The following is a 25,131-nucleotide window of genomic DNA, read 5'->3' as shown; positions in this document are numbered from 1 at the left end:
TTCTTGTTGATCTTCTGCATTCTATTTGCCAGTATCTTACTAAGGATTTTTGCATCAATGTTCATTAGTGAGATTGGCCTATAGTTTTTAGGTCTTCTTCTTTCAACTTTGGTAATTCATATGTATCTAGGAATCTGTCCATTGCTTCTGTGTTGTCCATCTTACTGGCATATAGGTTCTGGAAGTGTAGGTATTGATGATCCTCTGGATTTCTGCTGGGTCCATTGTAATTTCATCCTTTTCATTCCTAATTGCATGGATTTGGGCCTTTTCTTTCCCTTTTCTGATAAGCTTGGCTAAGCGTTTGTCAATTTTGTTGATTCTTTCGAAGAACCAACTCTTGGCTTCATTGATTTTTTTGTATCGTTCTCTTAGTCTCCATTGCATTGATTTCTCCTCTGATCTTTATAATTTCCTCCCTTGTATGAGCTTTGGGGTTGTCCTGCTCTTCTTTGTCTAGAAGCTTGAGGTTCAGCATCAGGTTGTTTAATTGGGCTCACTCTGTTTTCCTAATATGCATATTCACTGCTATGAATTTCCCTCGTAAGACTGCTTTCATTGTGTCCCATAAATTCCGATATGTTGTATTGTCGTTGTCATTTAATTGAGGGAACTGTCTCATTTCTTCTTTAATTTCCTCTGTGACCCATTGGTTATTCAGAAGTGTGCTGTTAATTTCCATGCTGTAACGGTATCTTGACCGTGCAGGTAGAGCACTTGTTCTGGTGCTCTAACTTTTCACTTTCTCATGGTGTTTGGTGTATGTGTTTAAAAATGAATAAATTCTTTATCGACAAATACAGGATGGGCTCTTATTCTTTTAAAAACAGGAATCTAAGAAGAGGTTTGACACTGAAGAGGAATTTAAAAGGCGAGCATATCAGTGTGTTGTTCGACTCCAGGGTAAAGATCCAGATATTACACAAGCTTGGAAGCTTATCTGTGATGTTTCCCGCCAAGGTGAGTTTCTAGGCTTCATTCAATCCCCTCACAAATGCTGTTTGTAGTTTCCTTAAGTATTGATCTTCAATAACATTTTAAACATTATTTTATGTGATACTAGAGATTCAGTCCAGGAACTTATGTGTGCTAAGCATATATTTTACCACTGAGCTACATCCCAAACCCCTAAAATTTTGAATGTGGGCAAATAGATTTTTTTTTCTTAAATATTTTTCTGAACCAAAGACTAAGAAGATAGTTTACGAAGACAGGTGCAAAGTCAGCAAAATCAAAGTAGGAAAATCAAAGATCCTATTCATAGCAGCAACCAAAATTGTATAACTTAGGAATACATTTCTTCTAGAAATGTATAGGACTCAAAGGAAGAGATGTAATAAAATATGACTGCTTGGATTGTACAGGATTATATGTGTATGTGTGTTTATAGATATATGCATATTTAGATAGATGGATATATACATACGTGCATACATTAGACATTGATATTGTGCTGAGAATTGGACCTCTATTGAGGTATATCCCCAGCCTGTTTTTAAATTTTGAGACAGGGTCTCACTAAATTACCCAGAGACTGCATTGAGCTACCTCCCCCGCCATTTTTATATTTTGAGACAGGGTCTTGTTAAGTTAGTATGTTGCCCAGGCTGGGTTCAAACTTGTGATCCTCCAGACTCTCAGCCTTCCAGAATGCTGAGATTACAAGCATGTGCTACCACGCCCAGCTTCCTTTACTTAATTCAATTCTTTTCTTTTCTTGCAAACTCCCTACCTCAGCTTCCCAAGTAGCTGGGACTAGAGGTGTATATTACCACATGTGGCTTCATTAAGATGTCATAAGAATAAATTTTTTTAAAGTTACATAAGAAGTGTATATTCCACATAGATATAAATGCAAACAGGAAGAAAAATTATCAGATTACCCATTGTTAGTAATTGGATACTCATGATCCTTTTCCAGAAGAATGGAGGAAGCTGGGCATTGAATCAGGGCCTTGCACTTGCTAAGCATGTGCTCTACCACTGAGCTATATCCTCAGACCCATTATTTTGATGCCTAGTATGTCTCCCCATTTTTTCTCCACTTTTCAGAATGGCAGCATGTTTAATGTACTGAATCATACTTATTCTGAGTAATTTATTTCTTTCCATAAATTTCAATCTTAAAAGTATCTTTAATGTTAGATGCATGTTTCCTGCTTAAACTTTTATTCACTTTCTTTGGTTTTCACTGTAGAGTTTAATAAAATCTATGAGGCATTGGACATCTCCTTAATAGAGAGAGGAGAATCCTTCTATCAAGATGGGATGCCCCTGGTTGTGAAAGAATTTGAAGATAAAGGTAGGCACTATATTTTTTATTAAAAAATTTTATTATTGAAATCTTTAAACAAGTAAAAGTTGATTTACCATAACCTTCAAGTCTATGAACTTATCACCTGACTTCTACAATTATGAATACTAGCCAAACATATTGATTCTACACCTGCCCTGAAGCCATACATACTGCTTATGTCATGATTTCACCTATAATTACTTTGGTACGTATTTCTGAAAGAACAGATCTTTCCTTCTACCGTAAAACACAATACCGTCGTAACGCCAAGAAAATGAATAATTTCCTAATACTGTTAAATAGAGTTCAACAGGGTGGTTCATAACTTTTTAATCATTACTTTTTTTCAGTCTGCACATTACATTTCTTTGTAATCTCTTAAGTTCTCTAAGTCCATAGTTTCTCCTTTCCTTTTTATTTTTTGTCAAAGAAAGTGGGCCACGTGTCCAATAGAATTTCTTACGTAAGAATTATTTAACGTAATTCCACTGTCTGTTTTCTAATGAAACACCCTTAGATTCTGGTTTGCATTTGCTTTAGTTTTGGTTTTTTGGGGGGGGTTTTTTGCATGAATGTGAGGGTGAAAACTGTCTTCCAAAAATGTGCAACTATGGGTTAACTGTAACTATGCTTATTGAGAAAGATAATATTGTAACTACAGTCACTACTGTAATGCACACTCACTAGAGCAAGGCAATCTCAGAAAGCCCTCCCTTTTCTTTGCTTATGTAATTATGTTTAGATTGATACCTGTTTCCCCAGTGATTACAGTTGCTATTTCCCCCTCCCATAGAAACATAAAGGTATTAAAATAAGAGTAAACTTCTATTTGATGCTTTTGAAGTGATTTGATTCCCTTGAAGCCGCCAGCAGTAAAGCTGGTTTTTGCTCCTACTCCGTGTGGTCCATGGTCTGTCCAGAGACCCCCAGGCAGTTACACTTCAAATGCAAGCAGTGTCTGGTTGGCTGTCTTTTTGTAAAGCTAAGGTTGATTAGTGGGTGGCGCCGGGGATTTTCTGGCTCCTGCCTGGAAAGTGCAAAGTCCTGAGTTTGATCCCCAGTACCAAAAAAAAAGATTGATTAGTGGGTTCAGTTCTGTCAACCTGATCTACTATATATTTCTTCAGTAGCTATTGGTGGTCATGAGTTTGATCCATCAAACTCATCAGTTCATTAAAGATTGGAGAATGAATTGTGTAGTCATTCCTTTTCCATTTGTTACTTGAGATTTACATATGCACAATTTTATCACAATTATGTAGGTTATTCTGAGGTGCAGTTCATTAAAGACAGGTAGTGGAAGTGCTTGTAGTTTTCTGTGTGTGGTGTCTATCAGTTGTCAATAACAGGTTCATTTGTAAGCATCTACCTACATATTGTGAATGTGGCTTAATATATTTTATATTTTTCAATTAGTTATCCTTATTTGTTTTTATAGTGCTTAGATTTTTATGTTTTTAACTAATGATAGCCCCCCCAAATTGGCTTTTCTATTTTTTTGTTGTTAGTTTGTTTTTTCTCAACCCCTGTAGTCTTTGGTGTACAATATTCCAGGCTCATTTTGTGTATTTCTCATACAGATCTAGAATCAGCCATACCTGCAAGGAAGCCTGATTTACTGAGTGTGGGAACATGGTAGTTATTAATCAGTCTGAAGCCTAGGGACAATTTTTTTTTCTTCAGTATTAAGTATTGAGCCCAGGGATACTCTAACACTGAGCTGCATCCTCAGCCCTTTCTCTCTTCTATTTTGAAATAGAGTTCCACAAAGTTGCCCCGGCCTAGCTCAAATTTATCATCCTCTTGCCTCAGCCTCCTGAGAACTGGTATTATAAGTATGTGCTACCACACCCAGCTGTAAGATAAAATATAATGTGCTATTGGTTTGTTTGTAGTCCTGGAATCAAATTTAAGGCACTGTATCACTGGGCTATACTGCCAGTCCTTATGTTTGGTTTTTTTGGGGGGAATGCTGGGGATTGAACTCGCGTACTTGCGCTTGTGCAGCCAGTGGCGAAACCACTGAGTTATATCCCTGGCCCGCTCATGTTTGGTTTTAATGACAAGAAAATAGGCACAGAGAAACTTTAGTAACTTCCCAAAGTGATGTAGCTAGTGAGTCATAAATCTGGGGTGCAGACCTAGGCCGACCAGTTTCAGAGCTTATGTGTTTAACCCTTCTCTTACACGGCCTTGACCTTATCCAGCCCGTTTCCCAAACTAAGAAAGCATAGAGTTATTTACTGCACGGAGTTATTGGGACGTTAAATTTAAAATTTAGTATAGTATTTGGCACATTGTAGCACTCAAATATAGCTGTTTATTTTCATGTTCTTTCCTATCTCTTCTTATGGCAAAAAAATCTTTTTCATCATGAGGTGAACATGATTTCAGTTTTTTCCTCTTCTCATTCCAAATGCTATGGTTGAGCACATTGCTAAAGATCTATATCTTTCTCCCAGAGAAAAGTTAGGACTCCAGCTTGAAAACAAAGCACAGATGTTCATGTTTTGGTTAGGACTCCAGCTTGAAAACAAAGCACAGATGTTCATGTTTTGGGCCTGCAGAGCAGATGGGTTCCAGTGGGTTATTCTGTAAAAAGTTTGGGGCACCTGGTATGCGTCCACAACCCTGCTGTGATATTTGACCTGTGACAGCACCCTGTGCACTCAGATGTCCTTTTCGTCTGTTTTGTTTTTTGATTAGTTTTTTTGATGGGGTTTTGCCTTGAACTCAGTAAATAGCAGCCCAGGCTGGCCTTGAACTCTCAGTCCTCCTGAGTGCTGGGATTATAGGTGCACTGCTGTGCCCAGCTCCAGACATTCTAGTAAGTCAAGATGGGAAAGAAATTGATTTGCTCAGCTGTCTAGTGTGTCGTAAAATGTTCAGAGAATTTTGAAGTATTTATGTAGTTTTAGAATGACCTAGAATTTATGTTCCTTTAGGGTTCTTTTAGTGTTACTGATTTTTTTTACAGGATTCGTGCAAGTGGATGATGGCAGAAAGATTGTGTTTGTCCCAGGTTGTTCCATACCATTGACCATAGTGAAATCAGATGGTGGTTATACCTATGATACATCTGACATGGCTGCTATTAAACAGAGACTGTTTGAGGAGAAAGCGGATATGATCATCTACGTGGTAGACAATGGACAAGTAAGTTTGAAGATTTGGCTATGTTCTTATGTTGGCTGATTAGAGAGGTAGGTGGCACTTGATTCTGGGACATCAGTCTATTGTGGGAGAAAGAACACAGATTGGATCCAGGTTTCCAACTGGTCTCCACACACTGGAAAAGATGATTTCTCTGAGCCTCAGCAGTTGTTCCCATTAGTACAGTGGTTGTGATTCTTAAAACTGATTAAGATTATTGCCCGTGAACTTTTCCTTAGCCAATTACTTTTAAAGCATTTGAAAGTAGTGTGATATCATTCCTACTCTCACTATTTCTTATATATTAGCAATAAAAGAAGAGCCTTTATAGTAGTAGCACTTGCCTCACAAGATTTGTCAGTGATTGGAATTTTATAAAATGTGTATCCCTAGGCAGAAGAGCTTTAAGTCTTTTTTAAAAAAATTATTAGAAAACTAGCAAGTAACTTTCTCTCTGTTTTAATAGGCTGTGCACTTCCAGACAGTGTTTGCTGCTGCTCAAATGATAGGCTGGTATGATCCGAAAGTAACTCGAGTGTCCCATGCTGGATTTGGCGTGGTGCTAGGGGAAGACAAGTGAGTAGAAAACCTGAAGATGATACTACCTGATCCCCACGTTCCTTGGGAGAGGCTGTGTTTTCTTTGATACTCTATTAGACCTGAGAAAGCCCAGGCTCTTCTTTAGTCTATATATACTGTAATGGTAAACTTCGCTGAGCCTTTTATACCTATCTTACCATTGCCAGAGCACTTAGCCATAGGTGACATACATACTAAGGCTGAGTTATAAAGTCTGCAATGGTACACATTCAGATTTTAGGCAAAATACGAAGTAGTATAATCCAAGCAGCTTGGCATTTTGTAAGTGTCTGTTTTTTCACAGTTTTATACTTGGTCAAAAGGAGTAAGTTTATTGATATTCCAACTGAGTTTTAAGATTTTATGTTCATCTAAAATTACTGTTTATCAACACCTATGTGGTAATGTTCATACTTTTACCTTTTCTATCTTCCAGTCATTTCCCTACATTCTGCTCAGTGTTTATAAGAAAAAGTGTAAATATTATCAGATATTTATAGTCACTGTTCAACAGTTCAAAGCTACAGACTTTCACATTTCAAAATGTTACATTCATTGCTGCCTTAAGATCATTTTTAATCAGCATTTCTTTTAAAATCAGTGGCATCTTTTATTTGACAATGCCCAAATACTACCATCACACATCAGGAGGTTTGGCCTAATAAAAGACAGGTTAGGTGTGTCATAGGTTTTTGTTTTCGTTTTTGTTTTGTTTTGTTTGTTTTTTTAAGACAGGGTCTCACTATTAGTGCAGGCTGGGCCTGAACTCGCTATGTAGTGCAGGCTGGCCTCAAATGGGTGGCGATCCTCCATCCTCAGCCTCCCTAGTGTTGGGATTACAAGCATGCACCACCACAGTGGGCAACCACGGTATCTTTAAATACAAAGTATATGGAAGTCAGAGACCTTTTTTAGGGGGATTGAACCCGTGCTAGGCGAGCACTCTGCCAATAGGCTGCACACCTAGCCCCACTGGAAAGGAGCTTTAATCCTGTGATGAAGAACAAGCAGATGCTTTCTAAGGAAAGCTCTGAAAATAAAAACTTTAAAAGGAAGTATCACAATTTGGTAGGTTTTGTATTGGGAAGAAAAGCATGTTTAACATTAACGTTTGAAGGATTTTTAATCTACCCTCCCAAAAAAGAAGGCAGATGGTATACTTGACATGCAAACTTACTCTGTGTTTAATGAATTTAAAAATCCTGTTTTCTCAGCTATGCTCATCAGTGCTTTGTGAAAGTTTTGCCCCATCTGTGGAGATTGAATTCAGTAGATGTGAGTGGGGCCTTTGCAGCCTTCTGTTACAAACCTTTCCAGTTGTTTCAAATATACATCTAGGGTTGATTATCACTAAATTGTATTTATATGAGAAATACAAATAAGATTGCAATGTAGAATTCACTGACCTACCAAACAATTATAGAAGTAAACATACATTAGTAATTTCTCTGAAAGTATAAAGTAGGATGAAAATTATATTCCAGGAGAGTGAGCAAATTCCATGCACCTCGGCATCAAGCCTGTGATTGGGAACCACAAATTGCAGTTTGTGGTCATATCCCTCAAACCTTTATTTTCTAAGGTTTCTAAGTTGAAAAGTCTGTTGCTGAATCTCTGGTTGGCACTTTTAAATGTTTTTAGGAAGAAGTTTAAAACACGTTCAGGTGAAACAGTGCGCCTCATAGACCTTCTGGAAGAAGGACTAAAACGATCCATGGACAAATTGAAGGAAAAAGAGAGAGACAAGGTAATTCAAGCTCTTCTTGGCATAGTGTGTATCATTCATGATATTGTGATTTTCAGTTTTCATTTCTTGAGAAAATGGGAAATTATGAGGAGTCAGTCCACCTGTGGCTGGCTTAAGTTCCCCATGTTTTATTGCACAGTAGGATGTATGGTTTCCTTATAGGCTGTCTGTTCTGTTCCACTGGTTCCTTTTTATGGCAGTACTGTGCAATTTTGACTATTCCTATTTTATAGTATGCTGTGAGGTCATGCAGTGTCTTGCCCCCCGCTTTGATGCTTTGGGGTTTTTGCTCAGAATGCTTTTTTCTCCTGTACTTTTGCCATTGGGTTTTGGTTTTTGTGGGTTTGTGGTTCTATACATATTTTTTAAAATTCTTTGAAGGATGTCATTGATATTTTGATAGGTATCATGAATCTACAGATTGCTTAAACATAATGCCTTTCCATTTTTCTGTATCCTCTTCAATTTCTCTCATCAGTGTTTCATAGTTTCTCATGCTAAGGATCCTTCATCTCTTTGGTTAACTTTTTTTGTGGTGGTGGTATTAGATATTGAACCCGGAGGTTTGAGAATGCTAGGTAAGCACTTTAGCACTGAGCTATATACCCCAGCCCTTTTTATTTTTTATTTTGAGACAGAGTCTCAGTAAGTTGGCCAGGCTAGACTGGGAACTTAGAATCCTCCTGCCTTAGCCTCCTGAGTAGCTAGGATTATAGGTATATGCCATTATGGCCAGGTAGAGTTAAATTTATTTCTAGATATTATAATTATTTTTATAGCTGTTGTAAATAACTGGTTGTCAGTGTATAGTAACATTGCTGTTTTTTGTACATTATTTTATATCCTACAACTCACTAAATTGTTTTATTACTGGAGCCTTTGAGGTTTTCTGTGTATAAAATGATAGCATTTGCAGAGACAGCTTAACTTTTTTCAAATTTGCTATGCCTAGGACTTCTTGTACTATGCTGGGGGAAAAAACTGGGGAAAGTGGGCACCTTTGTCTTGTTTCAGATTTTAGCGAAAGCATTTACCTTTTCTCCATCAGGACTGATGTTCCTAGCTTATTATATGTGTGATGTATTATCATCTGGTGTGTTGTTTTTATATAAGAGAAACCATACAATATTTAAGCTTGTGTGTCTGATTTATATCACTTAACCTTTAGAGTTCAAGGTGCATCCATTTTTCTATAGTGGACTCAAGTTTATCCTTTATGGCAGAGGAGTACTCCATTGTGTATAAATACCACATTTTCTTTATCCATTCATCTGTTCATGGGCATATAGGCCACTTCCAAGATTTAGCTATTCTGTTTCTATGAGCATGAATGTGCATGTATCACTGTAATATGATGTCTTTAACTCACAAACATACCTAGAAGGAGAATGGCTTGGTTAAAGGAAATTTCTAGATTTTTTTTGTTGCTTTTGTTTTTAAGGATATGATTTATTTTTGGTAAAGGTATATTTGTCCACTTCTTCCACGTTATCAAATTTGTTGGCATATAGTTGTTCATAATGAGGTTTAATGATCTTTTGTATCTCTATGGTGTTGAGTTATAATGTCACCCTGTCTTTAATTTTGAATCTTCTCTTTTCTTAGGGGTCAATTTTGATCTATTGTATTTTGTGTGGTTTCCAGTTTTTCTTGTTACAGTTTGTTGTTTGTCTTAACTTATCGAGATTTGTTTTGTGGCTGGCATGCTCTGTTTTGCAGAATGTTCCATGTCCTGTATGGGATATGCTGTAGATGCTATCTGGGTTGGTCTGTTTGGTCTTGCATGCATTCTAACTCTCCTGTTGCTATAGACAGTTTTACTGTTTCATCACTAAGCCCAGGTTTCCCACAAGTCTACTGTGTGTGTGTTGTCACTATTTTAGCACTGGAGCACAATCCAAGCCCAGGTTTGTCCTAAATCCACAGTTGTTGTCTCATTGATCATGTAATACCTAAAAAGGTCCATCCAGCTAGCTACCTCACTGCTCTGGGGCTAGGATGTGACCAGACTCCTGATCCATAGTCACCAGCCCATGCATTGTAAGATTTTTGCCACGCGTATGGCCACCAGCAACACCATACCGTGTCACATCCTAAGCCTAGCATGGCATAGGGGCCAGCACGGCACTACAATAGCACTAAGGCCCTTACTGCTAGGGGCTGCCTGTAGAGCGATGCTGGCCAGATGAGTGAGCAGTCTGAAAGATTGGGACTACAGCTCTCCCTGGCACTGGGGTCTGTCTGTGGATGTAGGTCTGGGCATGGAGGCCCCTGTGATCTGCCCATTGTTAGGTTTCACTAGCTTGGCACTGAATATCAAGCCAAAGTCCTGTGCTTATTGTCTGTCCCGTCTTACCCCCAGCAGATGGAGTCTTCTTTGTTTTGCTGCCTGAAGTTAGGGTGGTGCTAACAAAGGCAGCCCCTAAACTGGGTCACACTTGAGTCTCACAGCCACAAGGACCTGCTCATATGCTAAATTTGGCAGTGTTACAGTCTGAAATGTAAGTTTGTCCCACCAGGATGTAAGTCTTTGCCTGGTGCCAGAGCAGGTTGACTGTCTGTAAGCATTGGCCTGGGGGAATTGCTCTGCTGCCTGCCTGCAGATGGGGAGTGGGTGGTAAAGACCAGGGCTAAAGCCCAGGGTAAAGACCAGCTGGGTCACATCAGAGACACAGCCATAGGGATTTGTGTAGTCTTGGAGCGGATTGTGCCCCAGACCCACTCCAAGGCCGACAGTGATCCAGGCAAGCACTTTACTACTGAACTACATCCCCAGCCCTTTTTTTATTTTGTGACAGGGTCCTGCTAAATTGTCTAGGATGGCCACAACTTTATGATCCTCCTGCCTCAGCCTCCCAGCTGGTTGGGATTACAGGCATGTGCCATCATGGCCAGTTCCTTACATGTATTATAGAATTGAGCCGCAACACCGTCAGGTCCTAGGCTTTTCTGTGTTGGGAGATGTTACTGATTCACTTTCATTGAATCATTGTGGGTCTTGTATTCTGTTTTCACGACTTGATGTTAGTAGTTAAATGCATCCAAACCTTTTTCTATTTCTTCCAGGTTTTCCCATGTGTTGTCATAGAGCTGTTCATAAGTCACAATGAAGCTTTGTGTTTCTCTGGTAGCTGTTGTAATGTCTTGTTTTTTAGCTAATTCTGTTTGGGTCACTCTGATTTTTCTCATTCTAAATAATAAAAGTGTCAGTTTTTTCGTAAAATTTCATGGAATTGTTTTTAGAGGGGAGGATGTGAACACTTACTATAAATTTCCCTCTTCGTGGTACTTGTGCTGTATCCCGTAAGTTTGGGTATGTTGTTTCCAAATTTCCCTTTTGATTTCTTCATGGTAATTTCAAGAGTATGCTGTTGAGGCTCCATGTATTTGTACAGTTTGTTCTGTGACCTAACTGGTCTTCCCTGAAGGAAGAATGTGAATACGCCAGCTGCTAGATGAAATGTTCTGTTAGATCTTGAAATGTTCTGTTAGATCTACATGGATTATAATTTAACTCTGCTTTTTCTGTTGACATTTTTGTGTAGGTGATCTGTCCATTCATGAATGTGAGGGATCAAAGTTCCCCATTATTATATTGAAGTCTATAAATATAAAAATATTACTTTATATAATTGGGTACTTTCACGTTTGGTGTTAATTTTTTTTGTTGTTTTTGCAACTTTAGGGATTGGACCCAGTACCTCACACATGCTTTCTCACACTGAGTTACATCCCCAGCTCCTTTTCTTCTGAATTTTGAACCAGTCTTGTTACCTAGACAGGCTTTGAACTTGGAGTCCTCCTGACTCAGCCATCTGAGTAAATCGGATTACAAGCATGTACCTTATTGTACATATACATTTAGAATAGTTCTCTCCACTTGTCTAAGTGAGGCCTTTGTCATTTTCTTTTTCCTTTTAATTTTTGTTGTGGGGAGAGAGAGAACGAATTATCCCGGGGATTGAACCCAGGTAGTACTGAACTACGTCCTCACCCCCTTTTTTGAGACTGGATTTTTGCTAAATTGCCTAGGCTGACCTTGAACTTGGAATCCTCCTGCCTTGGGCTCCCCAGTAGCTGGGATTACATGCATGTGCCGTTCCACTTGGCTTTGTTGTTTTTGTAGTACTAGGGCTTGAACTCAAGAGCATTAAGCAATATCCAGCCACAACCCCGCCCCCACTTTGAGACACAGTCTCACCATGTTGCCCACACAGGCCTGGAACTTGGCATCTTCTGTCTCCTGAGTACCTGGTATTAGAGTCATACACTATATGTCCAGCCCTTTTTACAGTTTCTCGCATAAAGTCTGTTTTGGCTGATATATGTGTAACTACTCTTGCTTGCTTTTGGTTTCTATTTACATGGGTTATCTTTTTCCGTCTGTGTGTCATTACTAGAGAAATGAGTTTCTTGTTGGCAGCCTAAAGTTCAGTTTTATTACTCTTACATTTGATGAGAAATTTTACATTCAAGGTTATTTTATTTTTGTGGTTTGGTGGGTTTCTGTATTGGTGGGTTTTGATTCCTTTATCTGATCTTTCAGTGAGTTTTCTTCTTTCTCCCAGTGTGCCTGCATGGTTCTTCACTTCCCAGAGGTGGGGCTCTCTTGAGCTTGTCTTGTATCAACAATCTAGTGATGATGAATTTCCTCAATTTTTAGTTACCTTGAAAAGTTGTTTCTGCATATCAGGAGATGTGGTGTGATTTGTAGTATTCTTTGGTTGTCCTTTTTTTTTTTTTCTTGAACTTTAAATTCCTTGAACTTTTAAATCCCTCCTGATCTGTAAGTTTTCTCCTGAGAAATCTGCTAATGGTGCTACCCTCATATGGCCTAGCATTTTCTTTCTGGTTTTATATTCCTGACTTATAGTTTTCACTTTGCTTATAATATGTCACCTTGAGAACCTTTTTGGTCAAATCGACTTGGGGTCTGTTGTGCCTCCTACACCTAGATGTCTATACAGTTCTTAAGATTAGGAAATTTTCCAGGTACCTTGCTTTTTTGGGGGTTTTTTTTTTTGGTACCAGGGATTTAACTTCGGACCTTGTCCTTTCGAGGCAGGCACCGGAACCACTGAGCTAAAGCCCTGGCCCCCAGGTATCTTGTTGAATAAGTTTTCTTTGCTTTTTTCCTTCTTTTTGCCTTCTGGATACTTCTGTGTACGTGCGAGTGTTACCGAGACATTTCAGAAATTGTTCTAGTGTTTTGTTGAGGCTCTCAACTGCCGCCTTTTAATGACTTAAATTCTTCACTTAGATTTCTGGGTCTTTTTTTATGATGTCTTCTAAATTTCTCATCTGTATCATGAGCTCTTTTCTTGATTCATTGAATTGTCTATATTGTACCTCACTGTGTTTCCTTGGAGCCATTCTTTTGAATACTTTATCAGGCATTTTATCAATATCCTTTGCTTTGTGATGTGTTGCTGCAGTTACTGTGTTCTTTGGAGGTGTCATGTTACAGTAGACCCTTGACTTATGAACTGGATCCATTCCCAAGGGCTGGTTCTAAGTCAGTACAGCTGAGATCTGGATGTTTACCCCATACACACTATAGATAACAAGAGGCAGATGAATCTTCCATTAACCTAATTAATCCAAGTTGTTTGTATGTCAGGCTGGTCGTAACTTGAGTGTCCACTGTACCTGCTTTTCCGTACTTGATGTGGATTGTACATTTGGTGAATCAGTTTTTTCTACCCCTTCTGTAAAGTGACACAGTAAGAGGCTTTTACCTACAGATGTATCTTAATGTGTTAGTTTTGGTTCCATTTAGGCACAATAGCATCATCACCCTTTATTTTGTGCAGTTGTAATCAGTGGCTTTGGCTGTTGGCCTTCTTGGGAATGGAGAGGGAACAATCCCCATGTCACAATTGGTTTGGTCCCTCAGCCACCACCACCCCTTCTAGGGCAAGGCACTGCTTTGGGCTGGGGTCACTAGATCTGGTTGGGTTTATGAACCAGCAGTGCTTTGTGCAAGTGTGGGGCTGTGCCTGAGCACCTAGGGACAGGGATGTGTGGAGCTTCTGTCTCCTAGGGACAGTATGAATTCTGGCGCGTTAGTGTTGTGCTGCATCAGGCTGTGCTCTGGGGAGACAGTGTGTTCCTTCCCTGAAGTAGAACTACTCCACGGATGCCAGGTAGCTCCACTTTCTGGGTCCAGGCCTTTGAGGAATATGGAAATCTCCTTGAGCTAGGAATTGCCAGCATCTGAAGCATAACCGTTGAGGCTATTCGGTTATGTAGTTGGGTCTCAGTTTCCCAGATATAGTATGTTGTATTAGCAGTAGCATAGCTGTTTAACCAATAAATAAGCTACAGTAATATTACCATTTGCTAGCCACGATTATATTGAATTAAGAGAGTGTTGAAAAACCACTGGTGATTTCAACGTAAAGGTACACTGGGGTCTGCCAATTGACCCACTAGGTAGACTTGAAGAGTTCCTCGGGTCAGGTTCTGTTAAGTTATTCACTGGAGCTATTGTTTGTTATCCTGCCAAGTGAAAAAGCAGTCATAAACACAAAATTGAGGGACAAGAGTCTTTTTTTTTTTTTTCCATTTTAATGTTCTTACAGTTTAATAATTCTCTGGATGACTACAGTTATAAAAGCTGTGGTATTATTCACAGTAATGGGGGTTTTCCTCATTGGTCTGTAGTCTTCAGTAAGTGTAAGAAGTTATTGTATGAAACATCTTTCAAACCAGTAAGACTGCATTGATGCATCCATCATTTTCAGGATTGTTGGTTACCTGGGCATATTTACCCTAAATAACCTTGCATCCTTGTGTCACAAGGCCCAACTCAGTCACGTTCACTTCAATCACTGTACCTTTGGTAATAACACCCAAAGTTGTATGTAGTGGTGTGAAGGATTTTTTTTCACACCAAGTATTAGCAGGCAAAAGGTGGCTTTCAGTTCAGGATGTGTTACATGGGCCTTCTTGAAACGTAAGCCCGTTGGCCTAATGAACCTTTAAAGCCATCTCCAACAAAGCACACTTTAGTAACCATCCTCTTCCATGCCTTCTTTTTTCTCTTTCCAGTTCGAATAACTTTCAATACTTCTGTCTCTCCCTGTGCACGAACTTTGGGGAGAGGGACTTCCCATTTTCCCTTTTCTTTTCTTTTCTTTTTTTGTTTAACGTGTTGGAAAGTACTTTTGCCCGAGACTGTCCCTCTCTGTCTAGCAGATACACTGGTACTGCTTCCTGAGGAGTCTTTTCATCATACTTTTGTTTGGTGTTTCTCTTTTCATGCATCTTGATAGTCGTCTTCATTTGTATTTTCTCAGCATGGCGCTGTTTATGGTAGAGCTTAGCCTTCAGGCCAGTCATATTTTTTGCGTTCTTTGAACGTTCATGAGCCTCTTGACTTTCCTTCTTTCTTTTTTTCTCACGGTAATCCAAACGATTTTATGGTGTAATTCAATATATTCATTTTGTGGCATGGTGACAGCTGCAGAGCGGTCGGGTGTGGCCTCAGGCACTGGAAATTTCTCCAACACATGACCTGACTCCGCGCAGCCGGAAACAGGAAAAAGCGAGGGACCAGAGTGTTAATGTGAAGTGGAATCTTGTTCAGACATCAAGTTGTCTGGTTCATAGGGCTTTAGGAAAGAGCAGTTCCTATTCTTAATAATTTCATAATAGTCACTCATCTAGCCAGAGTTGTAAGTAAAAAAAAGCCTTCTTGCAGTGTATCCTTAGGAGAAATCCATTTAAATAAGATGCAGTCAAACATATAATAGGCACTGGAAGAGTACATCGCCAAGGTTATAAATGTGCATCATATTATGGAGGAATGCAGACAACACAACTAGCGCCTCCAGCAGAGGAATGCTCAATAATTGCCTGGTACACAGAACAATTATGATACTTCAAGAAAAGCCAAGAGTAGAGAATGAAACTTATCTTAAGCCTGTAAGACAAATTTTTTTCATATCACACCACAATAGCAGAGCCAAAACTATGGAGGAAAATCTTGGGGAGTGCATATATCTCTATTGTATGCTTTTAATTCTTTCAAGAAGATACCAAGAAAAGTAATAGAAACTGGAAGCTCTAGTTTTAGTTTTTTGAGAAATCTCCATACTGATTTCCATAGTAGTTGCACCAGTCTACACTCCCACCAACAGTGGAGAAGGGTTCCTTTGTCCTCACATCCCCTCCAGCATTTATTTGTTGATTTCGTGATAGCAGCCATTCTTTCTGGAGTGAGATGAGATCTCAGCATTGTTTTAATTTGCATCTCTCAAATGACCAGTGATGTGAACATTTTTTTCATGTATTTATTTGCCATTTCTAATTCTGCATTGGGTCTTTAAATTTGGGGAGTCTGATTTTTTTTTTTAGTTCTTTTTATATTCTAGACAATAGTGCTTTATCTGAATAACTGGTAAAAAATTTTTCCCACTTTGTGGGTTGTCTCTTTGTTGGTTTCTCTTGCTGTGCAGAAGCTTTTAATAAGATGAGATCCCAGTTATTGATTCTTTGTAGTATTTCCCATGAAGTCTGGGTTTTATACATGAAATCTTTGCCTATTCCTATGTCCTCCAGTGTTCTACCTGTTCTCTCTTCCAGCACATGTAGTTGTTGTGCCCAGATCGGGAGGTCCCCAAAGACCACCTAGGAGCCGATTCCGATGCAAACACACGAGGGTCGTTTATTCAAGCTCGAGCAGGGACTCCTCCGACACCGACGCAGCGGGTCAGGATCGAGAGCCCCGACTCTAAAACACCAGGGGTTTTTATAGAGGTTACAGCAAGGCGCGGGGTTTCAAATCACACGCAAATCACACGATTGGCTAGCATTTAGCAAGTTTTGAAAGTTTAAACCTGATTGGCTGTGCCTTGTGCGCTGAACTGCAAACGGCTGCTCAAGTCATCGAAAAGAACATCCGGGATACTGGGGTATTGGGGTAACTACTGATTAGCTGTTGCTAGGCTAGTTGCTAGGGGACTGCTGAACATTATCACAGGCAGGTGGCCAAAGTACATCTTGTGGTTTTTCTTGGAACTAGCGTTTATGACCAGGCCACCTTACTCTAAGATGGGGCCAAATTTTAAAATGGAGTCACTCAGGCCTCACATAATGTTTCTGTTTTAATATTTAGACCTATAAATAGTTTTAATTTTTCTTAGCTTTCATCCTTCAGAAACCTTGTTCCGCTTTCTCAGCTCTTTTGTGACCTGCTTAAATCTTGAATTTGCCCTGTATTTCTTTCTTCCTATTGTCAAGCAATCCAGTCTTTTTGCTTTTAGGCAAAAAAGATAATTGTAGCACATGAAATTGTTTCTCATACTTTTAACTTCTTTGTAATCTCCCTCCTTTCTACCTGGCTTTTATTTCCTTTCTTAGTTGATGCTTTGAAACAATCCTTAAGGAAAAAAAATACTTTGAATTATACAGGATTACTCTTTTCTCCTAAAAAATTTTTTCTTTATTATAGTTATTAGTTACAAATTTTAACTCTAACCTGAATTTCTAGTGAAGAGCAAGTAGAAAGCAATCTTGAAAGCTTTGCTATGTACCACAGTGAGGAAAATTTATAATTTCTAAAAATGTGCATTCTCAAAAAGCTTTAATATGGAATAGTATATGTTTATTCATAGGTCCAAATACATATGCATTATCTTTTCAAGAGGAATTGAAAAACTTGTATTTAGCAATCAGTGTATATTTTAATTTATTTAGAAATTACTCATACCGTTAAGAATATTTCTTAATTTAACAACTTTTAAGTTATATGAAGTTTCCGTAACCATCCTATTTGAGGTAGTCCTTGTTTTAAAAAAGAATGCCCTAGATTAGAAGTTAAAAACTCAGTACTTGAACCAAGAAACATAGCATTGTACTATCATCTACATATTTATGATCTCAAACATTGAGAGGTAGATACAGCACTGTGTGATCAGCAAAGCCAGGCAGAACTGTGTGCTAACACTTCTGATGGCATTTTTTACTAACAGATGTAAAGCCAGCTTCTATTTTGAAGATTTACTTAAATTATATCAATTAAAAGTCACTTAGGTTAACTGTTATAATCTTTTTTTTTTTTGGTACTAGGGATTGAACTCGGGTCCTTGCACTTTGGGGGCAGGCGGCGGAACCACTGAGCTAAATCCCTGGCCCCAACTATTATAATCTTTATATAACTGCTCATTTATCACTAACATGTTCATATGTCTTGTTGCCTGGCAGCTTGAACCTTGTATGGTACATGCATGACTGCCCCATTGGGTGGCTTTTTATGAATTATTAATGGAAAGACTGATGAAAGTGATTAGATCCATTTGTACCATCAGTTCAAGCCAGCAGGAACATGTTAAGCTATTCTGACTAGAATTCCTTGGGAATTTTACCATGTAGACACACATACAACCTATATACACAGAGAAAGCTTTTAGAACATTCATCTTACAGCTGGTCACAAAACTGGAAAATATAGTAATTTCTAAAAACATGACCAGTTGAACCCCAATTATATCTGACAAAAACTGGTTAAGATCACCTGTCCATATAGCTGAACTTTTAAGATTTTCATTTACTTTGGTAGGTGGTTACCAAATTTGGAAGTAAAGCAGTTTCTATAGCAGCTTGGTTTGAAAAGTCTCTCTTGCCTTTCTTCTCAACTTCCCCACTCACTTTTTAAAAACTGTATCCAATCTCAAATGAGTCCAGGAGTTAACTGTTAGATGGATTATTGGCTGGACTAACAAACTTCCTAAGTGACCTTAAATTTAGTACCAAAATTATTTTGCTTTTCTGGTTTGCTTGACTAATCAACATGGGCAGGAAATATTTTTTAGAAGATCGCTTGCAGTGTTTCCTCCTAATAGACAAAGCAGTTCTTTTGGTTTGAGTCAGGGTCTCAATGTGTAGTGCAGGCTTGCTTTGAACTCATGGTGATCCTCCTGCCTCAGTCTCCCAAATGCTGAGATTATAGGCATACGCCACCACACCCAGCTAACAAAGCAGTTCTTATGCTGGACAGAGAGAGCGCTAGCCCTGAGCTCAGGATGTTGCCCTATACATAGCATGATTTCTTTCAAATGCCTGTTTGAAGAACTCTTTTCAGATTATTAATTGAACCCAGGATGGCACACATGCTAGGCAAGCACTCTGCCACCAAGCTACATCCCAAGCACCTTCGCCCCCTTGTTTAGTTTTGTTTTGAAATAGAGTCTTGCTATGTTGCCTAGGCTGCCTTCAAACTTTCAGGCCTCCTGCCTCAGCCCCCCCAATAAGCATGCACCACCAAGCCCAGCTACATTTTTAATCTTCCGGTTAACTGTTTTATCACCCTAAGTCATTGTTAGCTCAGGGAACCTAAATTTTCATTCTGAAAGAGTTGTGTTTAGGTATCACAGTAACCATGGAGCTGCTATAAATGGCAAAACTACTAGTTTGAACATTTCTTTTTCTTGACTAAAGTGCCATAACAAACTTTTGAGCAGGCTTTGCCTGGTTTGGTTTGGGTTTTTTCAATCTGTCTTTAAGCAAAAACTCAACAGGCTCAAAAGAGAGGAGAATAATGACAAAGAGCTGAAGTGCCTTTACATGTTCACCACCTACCTGTAGCTGCAGTTTAAGAATCTACCTTTTCATTTGAAGGAGGAAAGAAGAGAACAGACAAAAGAATGAACTGTCATTTAACCAGGTGGGATACAGAGGGGGACATTTGTATACTTTAGAGTTTAGGTACCCCATTTTTTTCTTACTCTCTAGAGCAAAAAGTAGTGATTTTAAAACAATTTTTTAAATCTTGTAAGCCCTTTTAGGGAATGTTAACAAAGCAGAACATCTTGCCCAAAACCTTAAGTGTACCTGGCATAGGATTCTTGTTTTCACCTGGTGGGTGGCCGAATTTGTCAGGTCAGTAACCAAGCTTTCTCAGGTCGCATAGAAGGGGCCCGCCTAATCTTGCCTGTCCCTGATTATGTGATCTTCACACACGAGAGAGCCTATGTCTTCAGAGATGAGGTTCTCTCTTGGATGGGTGGTGGTGGCTGCCCTAGTGGCTTTTAATTGACTGTTATTTAGAATGTTTCTGTTGGCTCTCAGAACCTTGTTAAGAAATAAGTAGGGAGTAAAAAAAGCCAAATCAGGGCCAGGGATTTAGCTCAGTGGTTCCGCTGCCTGCCTCGCAAGCACAAGGTCCCGAGTTTGATCCCCAGAACCAAAAAAAAAAGCCAAATCATTTATAGATGTGCATAACCAAAATTAAGTTGTTCACAAACACTGTCAATGTAAAAATAAATGCACAGAACCAGGAGTATTCACTAGAAGAGATAATGAAGGTCCTTGCAGATACGAGTTCTTATGCATTTGGCTACTCATCAGAACAGTGCCTTACACTACAAAGGAGGGCTTACCAGAAAAGCCTGGAGCTTGAACCCATGGTCTGCACTGGGCTGCGTCCCCAGCCCTCATTATTTATTTAGGATGCAGGGTCTCACTAAGTCACTTAGTTGCCAGGCTCGGCTCACACTTGCAATCCTGCCTCAGCTTTCTAGAGTGCTAGGAAGGTGTGCTGCCAGAAGGATACAGGGCCACCTTTGAAGAACACCTTACCAAGCCAGATCCTAAATACTTATCCTCAGCAGGCAGTGTTCAGCAAGCAGAAGGACTGTGGAAAAGAAAAAAAGTGAGCCATGGACATGGAGAGTGCGGAGGCTTCATGCCAGTACCTCAGCTGGTTAAAGGCTGAGTCACCAGGCCCCTGCAGGTCCCATCTCAGAACATCAAGTGTGCCAGCCTAAGTAACAGTCTCTAAGAAATATTGGGGAGTAGCGTCCTCTCACGATGGGAATATGTGTGCCACTGTCTTTGGCTTCTTAGGGAGAGACAAAGGGCAAAAATGAGGACTACATAAGAGAGACTGAAATAATAATACCTGGCCACAACAAGAGTGAGTCATGCCAACCCAAGGTTGAACAGTTTCAGGGCAGATGCCTTTGAAGGATTGCAGTGCCTTTGTGCAATTGTAAATTACACAAAAATTCTGACAGTTTTCTTGTCTGAGGGTCATAGGCAGTCTGGTAAGAACCCTTCCTTCATCCTGGCTGCATTTACTTTTTGGTAGGGTTGACACATATTCTGACAGCTTTTGAACAGTTGCTTTTAGTGGATGAATGGTTAGTCTACTCAGCAGTGGTGCTGCAGTGGGCACACAGGGCCCTGTCGGCACAGGAGCCTGTGTAGGAGTTGGGTTTGTTTTTTGGTTTTCCCAAGACAGAGTCTTTGTAGCCAAGCTGGCTTCAAACTCATGGCGATCTTCCTGCCTCAGCCTCAATCCTGAGATTATAGCTGTGCGACACCATGTCTGGCTAGTTGTTGTTTTCTAAATTAAAACCTCAGTATTTAGGTTTAATTGCAGTGTTGGCAAGCTTGGGGTTGAGTTTGAGCACTTCTCTCTAAAAAGTAAAAGTCACCATCACATGTCTACTACAAAGTAGTGCAGTGCATGCTGGCCTTGAACTTGTGATCCTCCTGCCTCTGCTCCCGAGTGCTGGACTACAGGTTTGCACCACCAGGCCCAGTTTTATATTTGTTTCTGTTTTACTCTACTCTTATCCCTCTAATCTCAGTGTTTTGTGTTATGAAATGGAAATAAATTAATTAGTGCTTTGGGTTTGTATCTGCTGAGGACTTTGGAAAACAGGCTTACACTTGACACTTCACATTTCTCACAGGGAAATTCCTCATTGTGCACAGGCGATGAGTGTCATATTTTCATTACTCTTCCTACAGTGGCCCATGTTGTTCTGCCTCAAGGATTATTAGCAAAATGGCACCATTCACACTCCCTACCCAGTCTTCTGCCTATAAGTGAACAGGTAGACACAGTGGTCAGTAACCACTGAAGTATTGTTTTCTTTTTCCCAAAGGTCTTGACTCCAGAGGAATTGAAAGCTGCTCAGACGTCTGTTGCTTATGGCTGTATCAAATATGCTGACCTTTCCCATAACCGGATGAATGACTATATCTTCTCCTTTGACAAAATGCTAGATGACAGAGGGAACACAGCTGCTTACTTGTTGTATGCTTTCACTAGAATCAGGTAATTGTTTTATTTTCAATCAAATGAAGGCGTACTGTACTTAGTTACTCCAACATGATTATGTTTTTTTTTTTTCTGTGTAAAACACCTTTGGAAATAAGTTCTCTTTTAGAATTGAAGGTTATACTTGAATCCCTAAGCCTAGCTATTCGCTCTGGCAGTTTCCTAAACACCCTTGGTGTAAATACCAGGAAGCTGTGCTGATCCTCTAAAAGAATTATATTTCCATTCTTAATGTTGTAAAATGCTTTAGACTGTATTATTAGTTTTGCCTAGTAATATTCCCTGTAGTAAAGTACCTCATCCATTTTATGAGAATCTCATTTTACTTGCTTTACTTGCTGATAATTTCTGATTTACATCAACCATGTACATGTTTGCACATGGAGAAGGAGTGTGTCTAAGAAAAGGGAACAGTAGGGCTTATCTGCTGTTTCAGGTCTATTGCACGTCTGGCCAGTATCGATGAAGAGATGCTCCAGAAAGCTGCTCGGGAGACCAAGATCATTTTGGACCATGAAAAGGAATGGAAACTAGGCCGGTGCATTTTACGTTTCCCTGAGATTTTGCAAAAGATTTTGGATGACTTATTTCTGCATACACTCTGTGATTATATTTATGAGCTGGCAACCACTTTCACAGAGTTCTATGATAACTGCTACTGTGTGGAGAAAGACCGACAGACTGGTGAGTGTCTCATCAACTGTCTTGTGTGGGAGAAGGGGCTGCCACAAAGCATTCGAATTGGGTGGAAATGCCTTTCCAGTTTGCAAAGAATTGCAGTGATCCGTAGCAAGCACAACAGAATTTGCACTAGTGCTAATCTGTTTCTCTACCCTCGGCCCTGTGGGAGGCAACCTTAGGATCCCAAGGCAAACAGAAGACATTTTCAACAAAAGTGGAGAACAGAGCCTGGAGATAGAGAACACCTGGAATACTGAGGCCAGAGGCTTGCAAGTTCAAGCACAGCCTGGCCAAGTTAGTGACACCCTGTCTGGAAATAAAAAAGGGCTCACATATAGCTCAGTAGAAAGGCCCTGGATTTAATCCCCAGTACTACCGAAGTATCTTTGCGTATTCTTGATAACAGGAACTGCCTTTGGAAAACAGCTGGTATCTTTTCCTGCCTTAGGCTCTTGTGTTACATAGAAAGTAGCTATTTGTGAGGGTCATGCCTGGGAACTTAATTTTTTTAATCTCACCAGTACCATATTTAGGTTTATAGTTTTTTCAGATCATGAGGCTTTGAAAAGAACTCTAACTCAGGAGGATCACCCCACGTTCAAGGCCCAAACTACATAGCAAGGCCTTGTCAGAAAAGAAAAGGAACTCTGAATTTACAAAGTAGTACAGCATAAAATACATACTTCTAATCACCAGAGACCTCATACCTTTTATTAGTTAAAAACAGTTCTTGCATAGAAATACAAACTGTTTCTTAGATTAACTCAGTAGTTGAAGATGTTCTGAGTTCTAGCTAGACTCATTTTTAGGTTGGGCTGCTCACTTTAAATAAAGTCAGATACAAAGATTCTGTAATGTTGATTTTTTTTTTTTTCAAGAAGAAAACCTCGGTACCTTTTTCTTTTCAGGAAAAGTATTAAAGGTGAACATGTGGCGTATGCTGCTGTGTGAAGCGGTGGCTGCTGTCATGGCCAAGGGGTTCGATATCCTCGGAATAAAACCTGTCCAAAGGATGTGATCCCTCTTAGGTTTGAACACTGTTTTTACCCATTGTCACTCTTTGCTTTTTTACAAAGAAAAAAGTACATGTGCAGATGAAACTATTAAAGATAATTTCTCTACACAAAATGTGGTGCTTTAACAAGTGTCTCCGTTAATTTTAGTTAGATAAGCATTCCCATTTATGGAGCACTATATGTTTATTTGTCCTATTTATTCTTCATTCTACTGTTCTTTGATCGATACCGTTTTGCAAGTGACAAAAAGTGAAGTTCCACAGCAGTACCCTAAGCTGCTTTGGAACAAAATCAAGACTCTTGGTTTCAACCTCTTTGTATTTTAGCAAAAGATGCCATTGGCACAGTAACTTAACCAGGGACAGGGAGTAAGAGGACAACAGATCACAAGTTTCCTGAAGCCTTAGATTAGCTCTCATCGTAGTCCCAGTTGCAAGGAAATCTAAGCCAAGGACAGAATTGCCATGATTTGCTTAGAGCAGTCGATATACCAATCCCAAGGGATGAATCTTGTCTCACTTCCTGAGATTGAACTTTGTTTGGCAAATATACCATAAAATAAAATATACCATATTCATAGAATAAAGGGAAAAAACCTGCATGAGCATCTCAGTAGATCAAGAATAAGACAAAGATGTCTTCTCTTGCTGTCTATTCAATACAGTACTGGACGTTCCAGCCAGGGCAATTAAGTAAGGAAAAGAAGGAAAGCACTTTAAGTAAACTTATCTGGAAATAGAGCTCCAACATAATCTTATATATAGAATACCAAAAAATGCACACACAAAGACAGAGGTAAGATGACTGAAAAAGAGATCCCTCCTCTAAAAGAACCAGAACCAGAATAGTAAGTGAATAGCTACATTTCAAGGTGACTCAGCACTGGAGAGAGAGGAAACAAAAGAGTAGAATAAAGCATACTGGCAACCATGACCTTGGTTCTCTTGGTTGGCAGACTTGCTGCAGGAGAGTCCCAGCAGTCCACATCAGTGTGGGTGTTGATACCTCCCTAGTGACAGGAGGGACACGTTCAGAGTCTAGTTCATTCAGCTTTCTGGAGTCTGCTTCAGAGAAAGAACTGCTGCCTTGATGGGCAACATATCACCCACCACTGACCCCATGCTGCTTGTCCTGAGGGTACCCAGTCCGCTGGGCAGACACCATGATCCACCCAAGTGTGAAGTCAGCTGAGCCACCACCCTAGTTGACTTCAACTACCACTGGGCCACCACTGGGCCCAGAAATGCAATCCACACCGCATGGCACCACTCCCACCATAGGTGGCTCTTAGACAACAGACTTCTTGTAGGCCCAAGTCATGCTGCTGCTGAGAGAACATCCACCATGCTCCAGGTTTCTGGCACTACTACTTGATTAACAGCATGGCTACATAGTGTATAGCCAACCCCACCTGCCTGGGCTACTTGAAATACAGCGGACCCTTGACTTACAACCAGCCCTTGTGAGCAAATTGAGTTTGTAACTCAGGTTGGTCAATTGAAGACTCAGGCTCCTCTACACAGCCTTCCAAGTCTCTCCTGCACCGGCAGATCAGTGTCCTGAGACCTTGGCCTAGGATTTCTCA

General features: G+C 39.8%; 1 protein-coding gene, 1 long non-coding RNA gene and 1 pseudogene across 4 annotated transcripts in view; 1 reads left to right on the top strand and 2 right to left on the bottom strand.

The window, feature by feature from the left end:
• The window catches only part of Rars1 (arginyl-tRNA synthetase 1), a 47,748-nt gene extending 24,090 nt beyond the window's left edge, over positions 1 to 23,658 (top strand). For both annotated transcript variants that reach the window (XM_021239896.2, XM_004836412.4), the window contains 8 exons: positions 831 to 960; positions 2,198 to 2,302; positions 5,274 to 5,452; positions 5,916 to 6,025; positions 7,670 to 7,775; positions 21,674 to 21,846; positions 22,286 to 22,533; positions 23,439 to 23,658. In XM_021239896.2, coding sequence (XP_021095555.1) covers positions 831 to 960; positions 2,198 to 2,302; positions 5,274 to 5,452; positions 5,916 to 6,025; positions 7,670 to 7,775; positions 21,674 to 21,846; positions 22,286 to 22,533; positions 23,439 to 23,548 — 1,161 coding nt within the window. In that variant the 3' untranslated portion in view covers positions 23,549 to 23,658. The remainder of the gene's footprint in view (positions 1 to 830; positions 961 to 2,197; positions 2,303 to 5,273; positions 5,453 to 5,915; positions 6,026 to 7,669; positions 7,776 to 21,673; positions 21,847 to 22,285; positions 22,534 to 23,438) is intronic.
• The window catches only part of LOC110344786 (uncharacterized), a 94,475-nt gene that overhangs the window by 23,941 nt on the left and 45,403 nt on the right, over positions 1 to 25,131 (bottom strand). The window lies entirely within an intron of this gene.
• On the bottom strand, positions 14,466 to 15,669 carry LOC101711947 (ribosome biogenesis protein NSA2 homolog pseudogene; annotated as a pseudogene).

Source organism: Heterocephalus glaber, unplaced genomic scaffold, assembly GCF_053883595.1.
Source record: "Heterocephalus glaber isolate CG9 unplaced genomic scaffold, H.glaber_assembly_v1.0 deba00001606, whole genome shotgun sequence".
NCBI classification, from domain to species: Eukaryota; Metazoa; Chordata; class Mammalia; order Rodentia; family Bathyergidae; genus Heterocephalus; species Heterocephalus glaber.
This window is presented reverse-complemented; position numbering and strand designations above follow the sequence as displayed.